Here is a 17,061-nt window from a genome sequence, read left to right as displayed (position 1 = left end):
TAAATATAAAAAATGTGTTATGTTATATTATTTATTAATAATGTTAATAATAAGAGTTTTAATTTTCAAGAGGCTTAGAAGGATAAATACGTTCACATAAACCAGGGATATTTGTTGGAAAATTTTGTAATGTAATTTCTTTAGATAAGTTATTACAATAGACAAATTTGATATTAATTATGAAAATGAGTAAATCTTGTTCGAAAAAAAAAAGCTAAGACTTTATATTGAAGAAGTTATTTTACATGCATGATATCAACTTTTTATTTCTCACCACCAAAAAAATCCTGTTTAATGTACACAATTTGATTTTATACAATTTTTTTCTTACTATTTTAATGAAGTTGTGTTTGGTAAGGAAGACAATACTTCTGTATTTTAATGATTTTAGAACAAAAATAAAATAAATGAAGGGTTAAATATGTTTTTAGTCTCTAAACTATCAAGCGAATTTGTTTTTAATTTCTCTTGTAAGATACATTTTAGTTCTCCTCCTTAAAAAAAACCTTATATTTTAGTCCTCCAAAACTAACAGCGGGAGGATAAAAAGTTTTTTTGAAATAGAAGGACTAAAATGTATCTTACCTTTGAAAGAGAGACTAAAAACAAATTTGTTTGATAGTTTAGGAACAAAAAACATATTTAATCCATAAAAGAATTAAGATTTCCTCAAATTGATCATTTATAATCTCGATTCCATCCTTTAGAAAAAAACCTTAATTATTTGTCGTCGCACTTCATTCTCTAGCGTTTCCATCTCCATCACCGGCACGAAGGATCATTAAAGAGGACGCAGTCATCTCTCCCGACATAGCCGCTAAGACCAATGATTTTCTCCTCTATCCTAACCATATTTCCATCCATGCTTTTAATAAAGGTTAAACCCTCTAGTTGTTCCTATTTATGAAAGTTGACGTGTCAATTTTTTTTAAACGTTACATTTCATAAAAATCCAGCCTTCATCTCCCTCCTCTACTGTCTACCTCACCGGCTTCTTTGGGTTCGCCTCTTGTGCCTCCCTCGACGAGCTCTCTTATGAGGAGACTGTCCTCCGCGAAGACTCTCGCACCCCTGGCCCCTGCCCCGCTCCTCGACTCCCCTGCCTCCAAGATAAAGCACAATCAAATCCCTCTCCCATGCTCCATATCCGTCAACAAAGCGGTGGTTTCGGGGTCGGTCTCGTCATACGCCTTGGAGTCGCGCCTTGGGAATTGCGGTCAGGCAACTGCGATCTGCCGTGCGACGATGCAGAGGCTGCCGGGTCGGTCACTAGAGGGTTTAACCGTGCAGGGGTTTGACTACGATTCGATATTGGGGCAGTGCTGCGAGATGCCGATAGGGTTCGTGCAGATTCTCGTTGAAGTGGCCCTCTGCTCAGCGCACTGCACAGTTGCAGTTCTTCTTGGAGGATCCTCTCAAGTACGATTCCTTGTTGTCGTTTTCAACAAGAATTCTCTTTTTCTATCTTTCTCCTTCGCTTTTTTCTTTCTTTTCCAAGTTTTTTTCCCTACTTTTTGTTGTTTCGATTTAGGGATTTAGAGTTTGTTGTTCTTGAAGAAGGCTGAAGGAAGATGGGATTAGCGATGTAGGTCTCTCACTATGATTTCGTCGGCTGTTGAGTGGTCTTTGCGGCGGCCGTGAAGATGAACAACAATGGTGTTGGCGTGATAGTGTGGCACGAATTAGGGTTAGGTGGTGGCTTTGGGTGGTCTGGCGAGATGAGCATGGTGGTTGGCCGTGGCGGTAAGATGGTTGGCGGCAAGACTATGGTGGCGACACCGTTGACGGCATAGCTTTGCCCCCATGTAATTAGGATTTAGGGTTAATTTAAAATCCACCAACAAACCTTAATTACATTTTACATTAAAAATCTCTAATTTTAAATTATTAAATATTCTTAAATTCCACATACAGAACTATGTGAATGCCAAGTTAAAAAAAGCTAGTCAGGTAAACATCTCAGGTCAACAAAATTTAACCCCGTTAACCTAATTTAACAGCAGGGTCCCAATTGATTCAAGTTAACACTATTTAGGACTTAATCGAAGATTTTAAAAAAACAGAGATTGAACTGAAAAAAAATCTACGTAAATAAAGACAACTAAAAGAGTTTAATCTTTAATAAATTAAATTATTTTGTTTATATTTTCCTCAAAACCGACTTATCCGAATCTAAACTATCCAATTAGTTAAAAGGACAGACGTAGGTTTTAAATATTAAATTTGGATGGTACTATATTTGTGATATTGGATCCGAAAGGGATCCAAAGTGTCCGATGCTCTCTCCCTACAATCCAGATAACTTTTAGCAGTTTCTATCTTTTTCTATTCTTAGTCAATTGGTGATTATTAACATTGTATTGTATGTATTGCATTTAATGAATTTTCTTTCTTTTTTTTTCTTTAAAAGGCAATATGTCACTTTGTCCACCTGAGGTGTAAAGTGGACCCCAGTTAGCAACTAATCACTAATATTTTGTCTTGTAATTTAGCTGTTTCTTTATTTTTCATCATATATAGTTCGACTCATCTTTCCATTAGAAAGTCAATTAATTTAGATAGAAAATGGTTTAATAAAGCATTTCATCATATTGTAGATAAAATTAATAAATAAAATTTTAATAAAACAATAATCTATGTTTTGGCAATATAGATTTTTTAATAGTTTTTTATTTATTTAGTAAGTTATTTATATTTTGAAAATAATTTCTTTTAATGGAACTTATATGTTTTTTTATCTTAATATTGCTTTACTTTCCAAACCTTGTTTGATTATTTTTTTATTATTGTTTTCCCCATAATATGTATAATTTGATGGTAAAAAGAAAAAAATACAACAATGTGATCGCTCGCTTTATCTTTCAAGATGTCCGAAAAAGATCCAATAGAGCTAGAGCTTCAATCTATTGAAGTGGAGAAAAAAGTTTATTTTTTCTTAAAAAAGAAAAAAGTAGTTAACACTTTACACATTCTTTTCTATCTTAATTCCCAAGTCGCACAGTCTCTCCAATAATCCTTATACGAAGCCAACCCCACAGCAAAAACAAAATAGCACCCTTATTCAGTATAACTTTTTTAATTATATATCATTAAATGTATATGTCAATAGAGATAAGAAAAAGAAAAGGAAAGAAATATAATAGATAATCTAACGTGATAAAAAAAATTGAAAATATTATAAATGTACAAGAGTTAGATATATTAAACAAAAGTGAATATAATTGTTAAAAGATCTCTTGTTCACAAAAAAAAATCAATTCATACCTAAAATGAATAAAGATTATGTAAGTAAAATAAATAAAATGACAAAATGAGAATAAAAATAAAAATATCAATAATATACATTCTACAAATATTTATAACAAGAATTATACAAATGAATGTTTATATATTACACGACTACAATCAATATCATGAATTGCTTAATACTGCTGAAGAATTTAATTGGTAATCTTAAATAAATATAGTTTTCAAATAATTTTTCATTTAAAAAATTTGAAACATTATCAAAGAACTGGAGCATTAAATCCAGAACAATGACATGTTAGGTATATCATTACAGAAATTATTTATATTGGATATCTCACTAAAAAGATAAATGGTCAATGATCGCACGAACGAAAACATGATTAAACGAGCCATTCCCTCTTTACTTTATTAGGACCAAAACCCCACACAAACAACAGAAAACCAGTGTTCTTAGACTTTAACCAAAGGGCTTTTACATACAAACAAACAAAACAACCACAGCTATCACACACTCAGATAAAAAAATTGTATGACACAGTAGAAAAACAAGAAAAAGAGAAATTGACATGACCACCACACCAAAACTCTTACACCAGCCACTACTTCTTCTTCCACTCCAAAACCCCTTCACATTTCGCCACCCTTAAACCCAGCACCACCGCCGTTGTTTTCCAATTCGGAAAACAAAACAGTATATATTTTTATATAAACTAATTTCTGTAGGTACTCGTAGCATTACGAGTATAGTATACGGTATACGCGCCAAAAATGGGTTGCACAGCATCGAAGCTGGACAACGAGGAAACCGTGATGCGCTGCAAGGAGCGGCATCGTTTAATGAAAGATGCTGTCTATGCGCGCCACCACCTAGCGGCAGCGCACTCCGACTACTGCCACTGCCTCCGCCTCACCGGTTCTGCACTCTACACTTTCGCCGCCGCCGAACCCCTCACAGTCGCCGAAGACACCCCTGCCGTCCTCCTTCACAAAACCACCAATATTTCCCAATCGTCATCACGTCCTCCTCCCTCCGCCGCCGCTTCAGCTAGCCCTAAACTCCCTCGCATAGTAACCTCCGGCGTCACGCGCCGCCGTCAACAGCCGTCGAGACTCCCTCACGTTCTCTCCGAATCGAGCCCCTGTTCGTCGCCTCGAAGCGAGTTTTCGAACTTCTCAGCCGCTCAACAACAACCTGAACCCATACCTACTTCACATCCGCCACAACCTCCTCTTCCCGCCGTCACTCGCCGCCGCAAACCGCCGCCGAAGCTCCCTCACATACTCTCCGAATCGAGCCTCTTCTCCTCGCCGCGAAGCGAATACTCGAATTTCTTCGCCACCGCGCACCAAGCTCAATCCACGCCTACTTCACAAGCCTCTTCCGTTTGGAATTGGGAGAATTTCTATCCTCCTCCTTCTCCTCCAGGCTCCGATTACTTTCGCCAACGCCAAAACCACAAACTGCAAACAACGCCGAATTTCGAAACGTCGGAATCGGAATCTGAATCGATGTACAATCCGTTCCGTTCAAACTCTCAACGCAATCGCAAAATTGATAACACTACAAACATCGATTCACAAGAACAAGAACAAAAGGCAGAACCAGAGATTTCCGAATCAGAAACGGAATCTGAAGATAAATACTTACATGAACAGGTTCAGACGGAGCGCGAGGAGGTTCGGTGCAGCGAGTGGGAGGACCGTTACAGTTCCTCGAGTTCGTCTGAGCATGAGGAAGGAGGCGTCGGAGTCACCTCACCGTCCAAGGCACAGTATGTCGCCGGAGGCTATGCTCCGGGCGCGAAGAATGACAAGGTCAGCGATGACGTGGCGGAGGCGAAGGTAGCGGTGAGACATAGGGATTTGAAAGAGATAGTGGAAGCGGTTAGGGAGAATTTTGAGAAAGCTGCAGTGGCCGGAGATCAGTTATCGGAGATGCTCGAGGTTAGCAGAGCGCACCTTGATCGGAGTTTTAAGCAATTGAGGAGTAAGGCTTTCGTGTTCTTCAATTTGGCTTCTGTGAAAGTGCGCCAAAATTTTAAATTAATTCGTTTTAGTCAAATTTTTTAATAAACTCATAAAATATATTTAATTTAATTATTAGTTTTATTATTAATTATAAAAACTTTTCTTTATTTCATAAATATCTCATGTTAATTCTTAAGCACGATTATTTATAATTCTTAAACATAGATATTAAAAGTAATTTTTTCTAATTATGAATTTGTCAATGATACTTCTTCTCTAATGCTACAAAGAAATATAAAATTTAATTTTTATATAATTAGTTTCCTCATAATTCTATAAAACATCGAATGCAGAAACACTTTACCATTCAAATAGTGTACTCAGCAAGTTAAGCTCGAGTTGGACCTCTAAACCGCCGTTGGTGGTTAAGTACCGGCTCGACGCCGGTTCGTTGGACGGACCGGGCGGTTCAAAGAGCCTGGGTTCCACTTTGGAACGCCTTTTGGCTTGGGAGAAGAAGCTGTATCAGGAAGTGAAGGTAATTTTCTGATTTGCTCCGGGGTATTTTTGTCTTCTTACAAGTACAATTTTTTTATTGCTAAAAAGTTGCGCAAACCATACAGAACTTAGATAAATCTTTTCATTTTTAAATATCTAGTATTTGATTTCATATAGAAAACATAATGTAATAGCTTTTAATTAAAATATTTTTAAATTATTTAAAACTAATATAAAAATTTAATAAAACTTTGGTGGATTGACAGTGGGACCCATGGTACTTGGATAATTATTATACTTGATGGGTTCCGACGAGCCACTTCAGTGTATTTGACTAAATTGTGCATTGTTTACTGTGTCCGTATTAAATGTCTAAAGTACCCCTGTGTCTAAAAATGTTAAACTTATAATATATATTTTAGCCAAAATAAATTCAATTTAAAGCAAAATAAGATACGAGTTGTGCATCACATGTAAAGTGGTTTCTTTTACTAATTCTATGAAATACTTGTTTATAAACATAAAATCAACTTACAAAGATTAAATAACTAAAAATTTTAAAATATAATATATTACACTAAAAATAAATTAAATTATAATATTTGTTATGTAGTGTATTTTAAACGTAACTCAATTCCATAAACAGTTTGTAAGATGATATTTACATTAACTTGTATATTATAAATATAACTTTATTAATATGTTAAGAAGTTGACTCTAAATCTAATTTAATCTTATAAAATAGATTTATAAGATGAAATATACATTCACTTATATATTATAAATTGGTCTTATTTTTATATTATAAATTGAACATATTTTGATACGAGAATTTGAATAATATTAGAGAAAGAAAAACACAATAAAAATTGTTAAATTCAAAATGAGTAGATGCCTAAATTTTCGCCACATGTGATTCACAGTTCACATTGTGATGAATTGTTGGTTGTCCAAAAGAGGGGCAAAAATGTTGTCTTATAAAATTATACATGTAATATGTCTGTCTAAAAATGGATAGAAAAGTAATGTATAGATTGTAGAAGATGTTGGATGTTTGAAAATTTTGATTCATGTGTAGTGTCTTAGCTTAGGGTGTCCTTTAACCAAAGGGAAGTGAGGTGGTTGGTGAAGTTGCATTTACTTTTAGCCAAAATGGTGGAGTTTTGGAAGATGTGTGCTGATGCATGCTGCTGTATTTTCCTTGCTCTGCATGTTTAGGCAAGAGAATGTGTGAAGATTGAACATGAAAAGAAACTGTCAGCTCTGCAGAGTCTAGAATGCAAAGATGGTGATGAAGCAAAGCTAGATAAGACCAAGGCTTCCATAACAAGGTTGCAGTCATTAATTGTTGTTACATCTCAAGCTGTATCCACCACCTCAGCTGCCATTAATGGCCTTAGGGATGCTGATCTTGTTCCTCAGCTTGTTGATCTCTGCCGTGGGTATGTCTGCTCATTATACAATTTCTTCACTGTTTTTTTGTGCTCATGAATTAAAGGATAATTAAACACTGTTGCCCTTTTCAAATCCTATAATAATTATATTACGGTTACTTAAGGATTTTGAAGGTCTAATAAATTTAATAATGAAATTTTTTATTTATTCATAAAATAATATAAAACATATAGTGTGGTGGTTGAAGCAATATAGCTTACTGCTATAGTACATCACTTCCTTCTTCAGGCCTGCATAAGTAGTGCATGTGCCTCTTGTTTGTACCAATTTTCCAACTACTGCCCAGCATCTGTAACACAGTCTTGGCCCACTACTTTACCTGCCAAAATCTTGTGCCTTTTTAAGACGTTAGGCTTCATACATTGGTAAAAATTATTTACTGAGGGGTCAGAAACGTTAAAACAACTATTGTATTAAGATAAAGCCCTTAGTATTGTTAACTGTTAATTAACTGTTTGACATGTTTCAAGGAAGAATTTATTAGGTAATTCTTGATCACCACTTATACATGGTTCCAATCAATCTTCATGTCACACATAATTAAATCATTAACTATCTTACCTTAAATTTACTATTTTAATAGATTTACACGATAACAATGAGATCTGAATTCAATCATATAAAAGATTGACATCATTCTTTATCCAAAACCTTAAGATAATGGATTAACGGGCCTTTCATTTTTTTATTCAACATAAAACTTGGTTTCACACTTCGATTTTCAATCCCATGGACCACAGAATGATTATAAAGAGAATCAAACAAAAATCACTTACCTTCTGGTACTATTTCCAGATCATTAGTAGGGGCCAATTATACAAAATATGCATGAAATTGGAGGATTCAAGGAAGCATATGGAAGCATGATTCTTGGTAAAGAACAGTGGTTGTGATCATATATCATGTAGTTACAATCCAAACTTCAGTAAAAGTTTGATAACCAAGTTGTTTAGGCATTTTTATAGGTTCCTGTGACTTGTGTTTGTTATCACTACACATGTTTAATGCAAAGAAAACATCTTAATATATTTATTTAAAAATGTTGTCTTCTTTCCTTAAAAAGAGGTAAACCTTCACTCTAGTTTTACAGGCTTTTATATTACTCTTTAAAACTAAGAAAATGTTAAATAACTACTTCCATATATGTTAATATCATCACTTTACTCACATTTTTTTAATAGCAGACTAGTGTGCACTGTTTTACATTGTCAGGACTTTCTTTGATTTCCTTCAGTGCAGAAACTAAAGTGATAAATTGAGAAACTAAAAGTTACTGAGTAATCCATAAAAAATGTCAACGGCAGCTGAGAACTCAGCTAAAATGCTGTAAATCATGTTACATAGAGGCTGCATAAGCATAAAACTGTTAGGAATAATGAGTCTAAATCCATGGCTTCAAATTAAAAATAGTTGTGTTGAAAGTTTCCATGGCTTCAAATTAAAAATAGTTGTGTTGAAAGTTTATATTTGACTAGAGATAATGTCAATTTACATCTCATTTTATAAGTTGTTTTGTGAAATTTAATTAGATTTAAAGTTCACTTATATCATATGAGAGTTATGTTGTTTGTTAGGATGTATGTCTGATATAATCTGGTAAACATGTTCTCTCATGTTTGTGATATTAATTATATACTAAATGCAGAATCATGTATATGTGGAAATCAATGCATGAGTACCATGAAATCCAAAGCAACATTGTGCAGCAAGTCCGTGGGCTTGTGAACCAATCATCCAAAGGTCACTCAACATCTAAATCACACAAGCAGGCAACAAGGGATCTTGAATCAGCTGTGTCAGCTTGGCATTCCAGTTTCTGCCGCCTGATAAAGTTTCAACGTGAGTTCATCCTTTCTCTGCATGGCTGGCTCAAGTTGAACCTTATTCCAGTAAAAAATGACAGCAGCAGCAGCAGCAGCAACAATAACAGTGAATCATCTCATGTGTTTTCTTTCTGTGATGAATGGAAACTTGCCCTCGACCGTGTTCCGGACACAGTTGCTTCAGAAGCAATCAAGAGCTTCATCAACGTTGTGCATGTGATATCAGTGAAGCAATCTGAGGAGCTGAAGATTCAGAAGAGAACTGAGAGTGCCTCCAGGGAACTTGAGAAGAAATCTTCATCTCTGAGAAGCATAGAAAGGAAGTTTTACAACTCGTATTCTATGGTAGGCATAACACCTCCTGAGTCTGGTCCTGCTGATGGACAAGGCTTGGATGCAAGAGACCCTCTTGCTGAGAAGAAACTGAAACTAGCATCTTACCAAAGACGTGTTGAAGATGAAATGGTGAGGCATTCGAAAGCTGTTGAGGTGACCAGAGCTATGACACTCAACAATCTTCAGACTGGTTTACCTGGAGTGTTCCAGGCAATGGCAAGTTTTTCTTCATTGTTCACTGAGGCTCTTGAGTCTGTATGTAGCCATTCACGTACCATGAATTAATTGTGAGTTGATGGATTAATTGTGGCATTTATTGAAAGGATATTTTCTTTTTGCAATCACATACTTTTTATTCTGCCATCTCGTAGGATGAAAGATAACGAATGAGTTTCTATTATAGAACTTTATATTCAAAATTGTATCATAGATTATATATATATATATATATATATATATATATATATATATATATATATATATATATATATATATATTTCAAAATTTTAAGTACGACTTCAAATTACTTAATCTAAAATATATTATAGATTATATGTTTTAGATTGTATAAATCTAGTATCTAAAATACAATTTCACATAACTTAATTCGAAGATAGTTTAAGAAAATTATTTCAAATTATCTAATACAAGTTACTATTAAAATAATAATAATTATTTTTGTCTCAATAAAAATAAACTCTCATTTAATAACAACAATAATAATAATAATTTTTTAAATAGGTACACAATTTAATTGTTTACTCGTACGGTTTTAATTATAAATAGTGATGTATCATCATGAACTAATGGAATTAACACAATTAGTCTAAGAAAAATAATTGAAAATACGTTTTATTTATTTACTTATTTGTGTGGGTATAGGTTCAAATTTTTCTTGCCTTGTGATCTCATATTATAAATCAGTGTATATTCTCTATTATACTAACATCCTTAAAAAAATAAGAATATTGTTTTTAATCCCTAAAATTTATAATAAATTTACTTTTGCTACCTCATTTTAAAAGAATTAACTTGTAGTTTCACACGTTTAAAAATATATGATTTTAATACGCACTAAATTTAAAGGACTAAAATGTTATTTTTAAAATTTTATTTTTAAATCCTCAAGTTTAATATTTAGGGACAAGTTTTTTTTTTTTTTAAAGTAAGAGGCTGAATTTTCTTTAATTTGAAGATCAAAACAAAATCGATTATAAATTTCAGAAAAGCAAACAAAAAAAAAACATCTGGTAGGAAGGGTCTGAAGGATAAAAGACTGGTCAATAAACTTTAAAAAAATATTATATACTTTCATCTTCATACAAAATTATAATATTTTCAATTTAAAAATGAAAATTTATCCATTTTTATCTCTTTTTTCTTCTTTTCCATTCAAACATACTTTGACTCCAGTCTAGGTTTGTTATGGTAATGTCATTGTCATCGATAAACCCTGTAGCAGCTTTCAGAAACATCCATGTTTTCATGAAAGGACCATAGAGAGAAAAATGGGGCATGAGCAAATTGTGACAAGGCTATAAAAAGACTACATTATATTGACAAGTCCCCTTTCATCCCCAAGCAAAGAATCTATCACACATGCAGCACAAATGTAGTAGAGGGGACCAAAAACAGACCATGAAAAGTAGTGATTGCATCATTAAATGGAGAGCCTGTTTGTCAAATGTGGTCCTCATTTTGCTTTTCTGAATTCTAGAACAATCTTCATTCTAACATTCATTCAATGATTTCATACTTTTATCTTGCATCTGTTGTGTTCTACACATGGGAACTCTGGGGAAAACAATGCATTTAGATTGAAGGTTGTTTTTCACAATACAAAATTTTACCAATCTTTCAATGTTCTTTTTTTTTTTAAACAAAAAGTACATGTTATGATGATGTAACCAAGAGTTAGACTTCATTCATGTCAAGGTATTGTAGGAAAAGTATCATCAAATGAAGTAAAGTAGTTAACATTTTCATATTTTGACAAGAAAAGTATGATTTTGTTGTATGTTAAATGACAAAATGAAGGAACAGCACACAACAATGCCATCAGTTGAACCTGAATCCTGATAACATATCACAAATCTTGCCCAAAAATGTGAAAAGGATTATAAATTTTCATGAGAAGTATTTAAATTCTGTATAGAAACACTACATTATGGATTATGCATAAGAATTGAGGGATCAGACAAGGCGAACTGGTGAAGAACCTAATCTAAACTTGGGGTATCATATTTCCAACTGAAATGGACTTTTACTACAAGGAACCAAAGGTAAGCTGAAATAACATGGTAATGCTGGGCAGCACCCATGGAAATGACTAAGAATTGAGAATACAATAAAAAGCAGATTGAGGAATCCGAACTAAAAGAACTCAAAGTCCAGATATTTACCCCCAGACTTCATGTTGTCAGTAGTAGTACCAACTATCCTCTTACTAGTGCTGCCAAGCCCAACAGCATTATCAGCTGGTCCAACCTTCCCTGGTAGTTCATTTTCCACCGGTCTCGGCACTTCTGGCGGCGTGCTACACCTAATCAATGCCCAGTTCACGCCTTCAAAGAATGGGTGCTGCTTGATCTCTGTTGCACCCCTTTTAACCCCTAGACGATGCTGTGGCTCCTTCACTAGCAAGCCACGGATCAGATCCCTGCTGGCATAACTGGTTGCAGGTGATTCGGGAAACCTGAGCTGCTGGCCTACTACATTGAAAAGTGTAGCACGGTTTCCTGACCCTTTGAAAGGGGTTTTACCATATAACAGCTCATGCAAGAAAATTCCAAAAGTCCACCAATCAACTGCACTTCCATGACCTTCTCCTTTGATAATTTCTGGGGCAAGGTACTCATGAGTGCCAACAAAGGACATGGATCGAGCTGCAGTAGGCTCCGCAACAAGCTCTGGAAGGGTGCTGGATGGCAATCCAGGATCAGCTCTTGGCTTCCTTAGCTTCTTGTTTTTCTGAGGAAACAACCGAGGAATAAAACATGCAGGTTGGATGCACACTGATGATGGCTCAATGCATGCAGGTTGCACACAAAATGCACCACCAGCCCGTTTAGAAGGATCGCCGTCATAGGATGATCTAATAAGAGTAGGTGACACGGCACATCTGAGGGAAAGATCAAAATCTGATAGCATAATGTGACCATCATCTCGAACCAACACATTTTCGGGTTTAAGGTCTCTGTAAACCACTCCAAGCATGTGAAGATATTCAAGAGCAAGCAAGACCTCCGCAGCATAAAAGCTATATGTAGAGAAAATGACACCGTAAATACTTATAGTGATTGTGTGCCCGGAATGAATTTATTCAACAGTAAAGGCATGCTACGAAGAACAAGATGATGAAACACCACTTGTGTGCACAAAAAGCAACAAATTGTAAGGCTAATTTCCCCAATATTATGTCTATAGTTTTAAAGCAAGAAAACCCATTTTTTGTATAAAAATGCTACACAAACAAAAAATACTCTTGTAAGAGTAGCACTTCAGCAAGATACTTGTTATACATAGTTTCCTGAGTGGTAAGCAGATCGAGCTAACAATGCTGGATAGACACATATGAGCATATTTCATTAAGAAAATGCATTTCAAGATAACTCATGCAAACTAAATGCACTCAACTTAATTACATCTTTATTGTATCACTGATTATGAATATGATGCATGAATCACTTCACATGGTCGAATGAAATGAAGCAACTGATTCAAAACTTCACAAAGATTTAAACAAAACAACCATACATAGAAGACATACAACAAAAGCAGCTATCTTTTCTTGAAATATTGCAGAGAGGCTACTGTTCAAGGGAGGGATTCTAGCAGTAGAGATCCAAGTACTTCGTTTAGTGAAGAAATCACATGAAACACATTACCAATGCAGTTGCATAATCCAAATTATTCTTATATCTCAACAAAGTCAAGACAAGAAAGAAACAAGAAATTAAAAAAAAAATGTTTCTCTAATTCATAAAGATCGAGAAAAAAGATTGCAAACATTAGTTTCAAAGTGTCTTTTTAGCATAACATGAATTAAGAAACAATAAATCAAAAAGAAGTAAAATAGTTTTTTTCTCAAACTCTCCAAATGCAAAAGGATTAAGGAACAGGAAAACATTATCGTAGAAAATTATCATGACGGAAAGTAATTAACAGCAAAGAACTCAGGTAAAGAAAAGCAACTAAGTAAAACATAAAGCATACCGTGCTGCATATTCTGAGAAATGTTTCCCAGGTTGCCGCTGCCTTAAAGTGTGCAGATCACCGCCTGGACAATATTCCATCACCAAACACGAGAATCTGTCAGTCTCAAAATGAGTATACAAAGTTGGTAGAAATGGATGGTCCAGCAACTGCAATATCTCCCTCTCTGTCTGTGCTCTAGTCAGCTTCTTTCTGCTTGCTAGGGATGCCTTATCCATAACTTTCATTGCAAAATAACACCGAGTTCCACTCAGTTCTGAAAGATATACACTTCCAATGTCACCACATCCTAGACGTTTGAGTAATCTAAAATGACTCATGCCCAGAATTCCATCCCGTAATCGGATGGCAAGAATAGCCTTCCACCTAGGATCATTTCCTTTGTGAGGCTTATTGGCACTACCAGTTATGTTGCTCCAGTTGCTGTCATCGCTGAGGCCACTGCTATCACTTGCCCGGCTAGCACTAGTTTTTGCACTCTCCAGTGAATCCCCCCTTACACTCCCTTTAGTACTATCACAGTTTCTATCTAAACTAAGCATGCCATCACTAGTCATTGCATCACTCCGATATGTACTAGCACAACTATTAACAATGCTCATCGCAGTGACAACACCAGTACTATCAATACTGCTGAGTGGACTGACATTGCCACTTGGAGGCAAAGAAGCGTCCCAAACACATTCTTTTTCCTCAGCATCAGGAGGTAGGAGAGAGTTCTCAGTATTCTGTGATGCCCGAGGACCCAGAAATGCCAAGTTCCCTATGCCATTTATTTCTTCAACCAGACTTTGCTCAGGGGTAAGAACAGCTGGATTTGGTTTCTTTGCAGGAACACGAATTGAGAGATCTTCCAAAAAAGGGCCCTTTGTGGGCAAGCTCTTGATCAAGCAACCAGCCTCCGATTTGTTTTGACCTATCGGTACATAAACGGTTCTCATAAGATCTGTATCAACAGGCTCAGGGGGATGACTAGCACCAGCAAATAAACTTGGACCACCATCCTCAAATGAATAGCTGCTTTCCTTCAATGTATCACCATCAGGCACAAACTCCTCAGCTTCTGGCGAGGAGCCCTTTCCCTTCCATGTCATGGTGGGCTCAAAGGTGAGGGACTCCTCAGAGGATCGACCATCAAATCCCATATCTTCTTGTACCAAATATATTCGTGCATTGGTTAACAGGGCCACTTCTCTAATTGAGGCCAGATGTGAAAGAGGGACATGCACATCCCTTGTTTTGGACAATTGATTCACTTCTCTAAGTGAAATCCCAGCAGCACCAGAAACTTCCTGCCGATTATGTCTCTGACCCGGCTCTCTTGCAGCAGATGTGTGTGCTTTCGATACCTCAACAAGGATAGGCAAGTTCCGTGGAAGTAACTTCGGCTCAGCAACCCTCTCCATGTCACAATATCACATAACATCACACCAACACTTCCAGTTACCAAGCCCCTGCAAAGAAAACCATAAGTTCATTCAACAGTAGCTTCATTACTTCAACTTGAATTCCAACAAACAAAACGGTGAACATAACCAAGACAAGTTTTAGCCAGCCACCAAAACAACGCAGAACCAAACAATGAACGAATCAAGCAATCCTAGTTTACATATCATAGCTAAAAGGCACACCCAGCAAAGAAATGCAACATATAGAAAGCCAATAAACAATGATAATTGCGTGAAGCGCTAGAAACAAGAAGGAAAAGCTACTCATAGTAGAAATCATAAAATGGTACTGGAAAAAACCACCCCAACTTGAAATCACTAATGAGAGGCTAGCAGATCAGAAAACTACAGAGTTACTTGAAGCATCAAAACACTAACTCCATAAGCAATTAAAAAAAAAAAAAATCGGTATCCGTTCACAGAAACATGAATCCACAAAATCAAAATTCTTTACACATTGAAAACAATACTAAGAATAAAAATAAGAACAAAAAACAGCACACATTTTCTTCTATTTCTTTGACAAATGACAGTACCCACATAAGCCCAACAGTTGCAAGGCATTCTTTTTGAGACAAAAGAGGGATCTGTGTTCCATAAAACAAAAGGGAAAAGAAGAAGAAACAAAACCAAGCAAAAGGGACAAAATACAAACCCAGCATTGAAATGAAAGAGAAAACTGTGTAATAATGGAGCTGTTTCTCTTTGTTCCCACTACTTCAAAGCCAATAACAACAACCACATCAAACACACCCTCTTCCTATTTCCTTCCACCACAAACCTAACACCAACTTTCTCTCTCTCTCTCTCTAAAACTGGAAAATGGTGAGAGTGAAGAAGAAAGAATTCTCTCTCACACTCTATAAAGTGTTGCTGTAGCTGTTGGTGGTGATAGTTATGAACTGTGGGTACAAGCTTTTGCTTTTTTTTAATATTATTATTTTTGTTTTTTTAATTCTTTTATAATAATTATTTTATAAAAGGTATAATAACAATGAACTCTTGTTGATTGAAAGTATAAAAAGCAAATACTTATATACTTTTATTATGATTTTACTTATTTTATTTGTTGAGTATTTACATAGTTATAGAAAAAGAATAGAAATCAGTGTAAAGAATTTTACAGTGTTACTCAATTATCAATCAGTAAAAATTTACTTTTTTAGTATAAAAGAAATTTACAGTGTTACTCCACTATAAATCAGTAAAAAAGTTACTTTCAGTGTTACTACTTTAAAAGTATAACTATAGTTTATGGCAGATATATTTAAAAAAGTTATATTTGAAAAATTGACACTAACAATACGTGAGATTAAAATTTTAAATAATAACTTGGTAATATCTAAATGAAATAAATATAGAAAAATGAATATTGAGAAAATTATTGTTTCAGTATCATTCATTCATTGCATCTTATAATAAATAATATGTATTAATACGAATGTAACGATAATAATAAATATTACAAGGAACATTAGGCGGAAAAATTACGTATGAATAATTGTGTTTTATTTTCTAATAAAAATGTAATTTAATTTTAATAGTATAATTTAATTTAAAAAGAGGAAAATAAGTTCATTAGCAATACTATGTCTGTTTAAAAATAATAGTAGATTGTAATGTTTGAAAATGTTTATATGTATATATAATATATATAATGACAAATTGTATTCTTTAAATATTATATATATATATATATATATATATATATCAATTCATATCAATAATAATTATGAAAGAAACTAATAATGATAATTATAGAAGTAAAATATTACATATAAAATACATATATTAAAACCATTCATGATCTTCATCAATCCTAAAAAATAATATTAGTCAAGATAGAGAAAAATGAGAGTGGGACCCACAGTGTTGGTTCTTTAAGGTACACTTCTTTTCTCTCTTTCATCAACGTCAAGCCGTTTTCCTTGATTGGCTTTTGGAATTCTCAAATGGCGCGTGATTCCAACTTCTTTTGAACGCGCGTGTGTTTCTTTTCTTTTGTTTGTTGTGATGAAGTGGAATATCCTTCACTGGAAGTGGATTATGATTAGTGAGTGGGGCCCATT

At 34.7% G+C, this 17,061-nt stretch overlaps 2 protein-coding genes across 5 annotated transcripts; one reads left to right on the top strand and one right to left on the bottom strand.

The window, feature by feature from the left end:
- The first annotated feature begins 3,621 nt into the window (after positions 1-3,621).
- On the top strand, positions 3,622-9,677 carry LOC108347423 (nitrate regulatory gene2 protein). The gene is made up of 4 exons (XM_017586648.2): positions 3,622-5,236; positions 5,571-5,755; positions 6,934-7,157; positions 8,816-9,677. The coding sequence occupies exons 1-4, from the start codon at positions 4,018-4,020 to the stop codon at positions 9,612-9,614; spliced, it is 2,427 nt and encodes an 808-aa protein (XP_017442137.1). The 5' UTR covers positions 3,622-4,017; the 3' UTR covers positions 9,615-9,677.
- A 1,747-nt stretch (positions 9,678-11,424) lies between these two features.
- LOC108347424 (serine/threonine-protein kinase D6PK) lies at positions 11,425-15,877 on the bottom strand. 4 transcript variants are annotated; one of them, XM_017586650.2, is made up of 3 exons: positions 15,648-15,877; positions 13,545-14,998; positions 11,425-12,588 (listed from the first exon to the last, which is right to left on the bottom strand). In XM_017586650.2, the coding sequence occupies exons 2-3, from the start codon at positions 14,948-14,950 to the stop codon at positions 11,703-11,705; spliced, it is 2,292 nt and encodes a 763-aa protein (XP_017442139.1). In that variant the 5' UTR covers positions 14,951-14,998; positions 15,648-15,877; the 3' UTR covers positions 11,425-11,702. The 4 variants fall into 4 exon arrangements, with proteins under 4 accessions (XP_017442139.1, XP_017442140.1, XP_017442141.1 ...); XM_017586651.2 differs by lacking the exon at positions 15,648-15,877 and adding an exon at positions 15,496-15,628; XM_017586652.2 differs by lacking the exon at positions 15,648-15,877 and adding an exon at positions 15,529-15,627.
- Between the last annotated feature and the right edge of the window lie 1,184 nt (positions 15,878-17,061).

The sequence above is a fragment of the Vigna angularis genome, chromosome 9, assembly GCF_016808095.1.
Source record: "Vigna angularis cultivar LongXiaoDou No.4 chromosome 9, ASM1680809v1, whole genome shotgun sequence".
In the NCBI taxonomy this organism is placed as follows: domain Eukaryota; kingdom Viridiplantae; phylum Streptophyta; class Magnoliopsida; order Fabales; family Fabaceae; genus Vigna; species Vigna angularis.
This window is presented reverse-complemented; position numbering and strand designations above follow the sequence as displayed.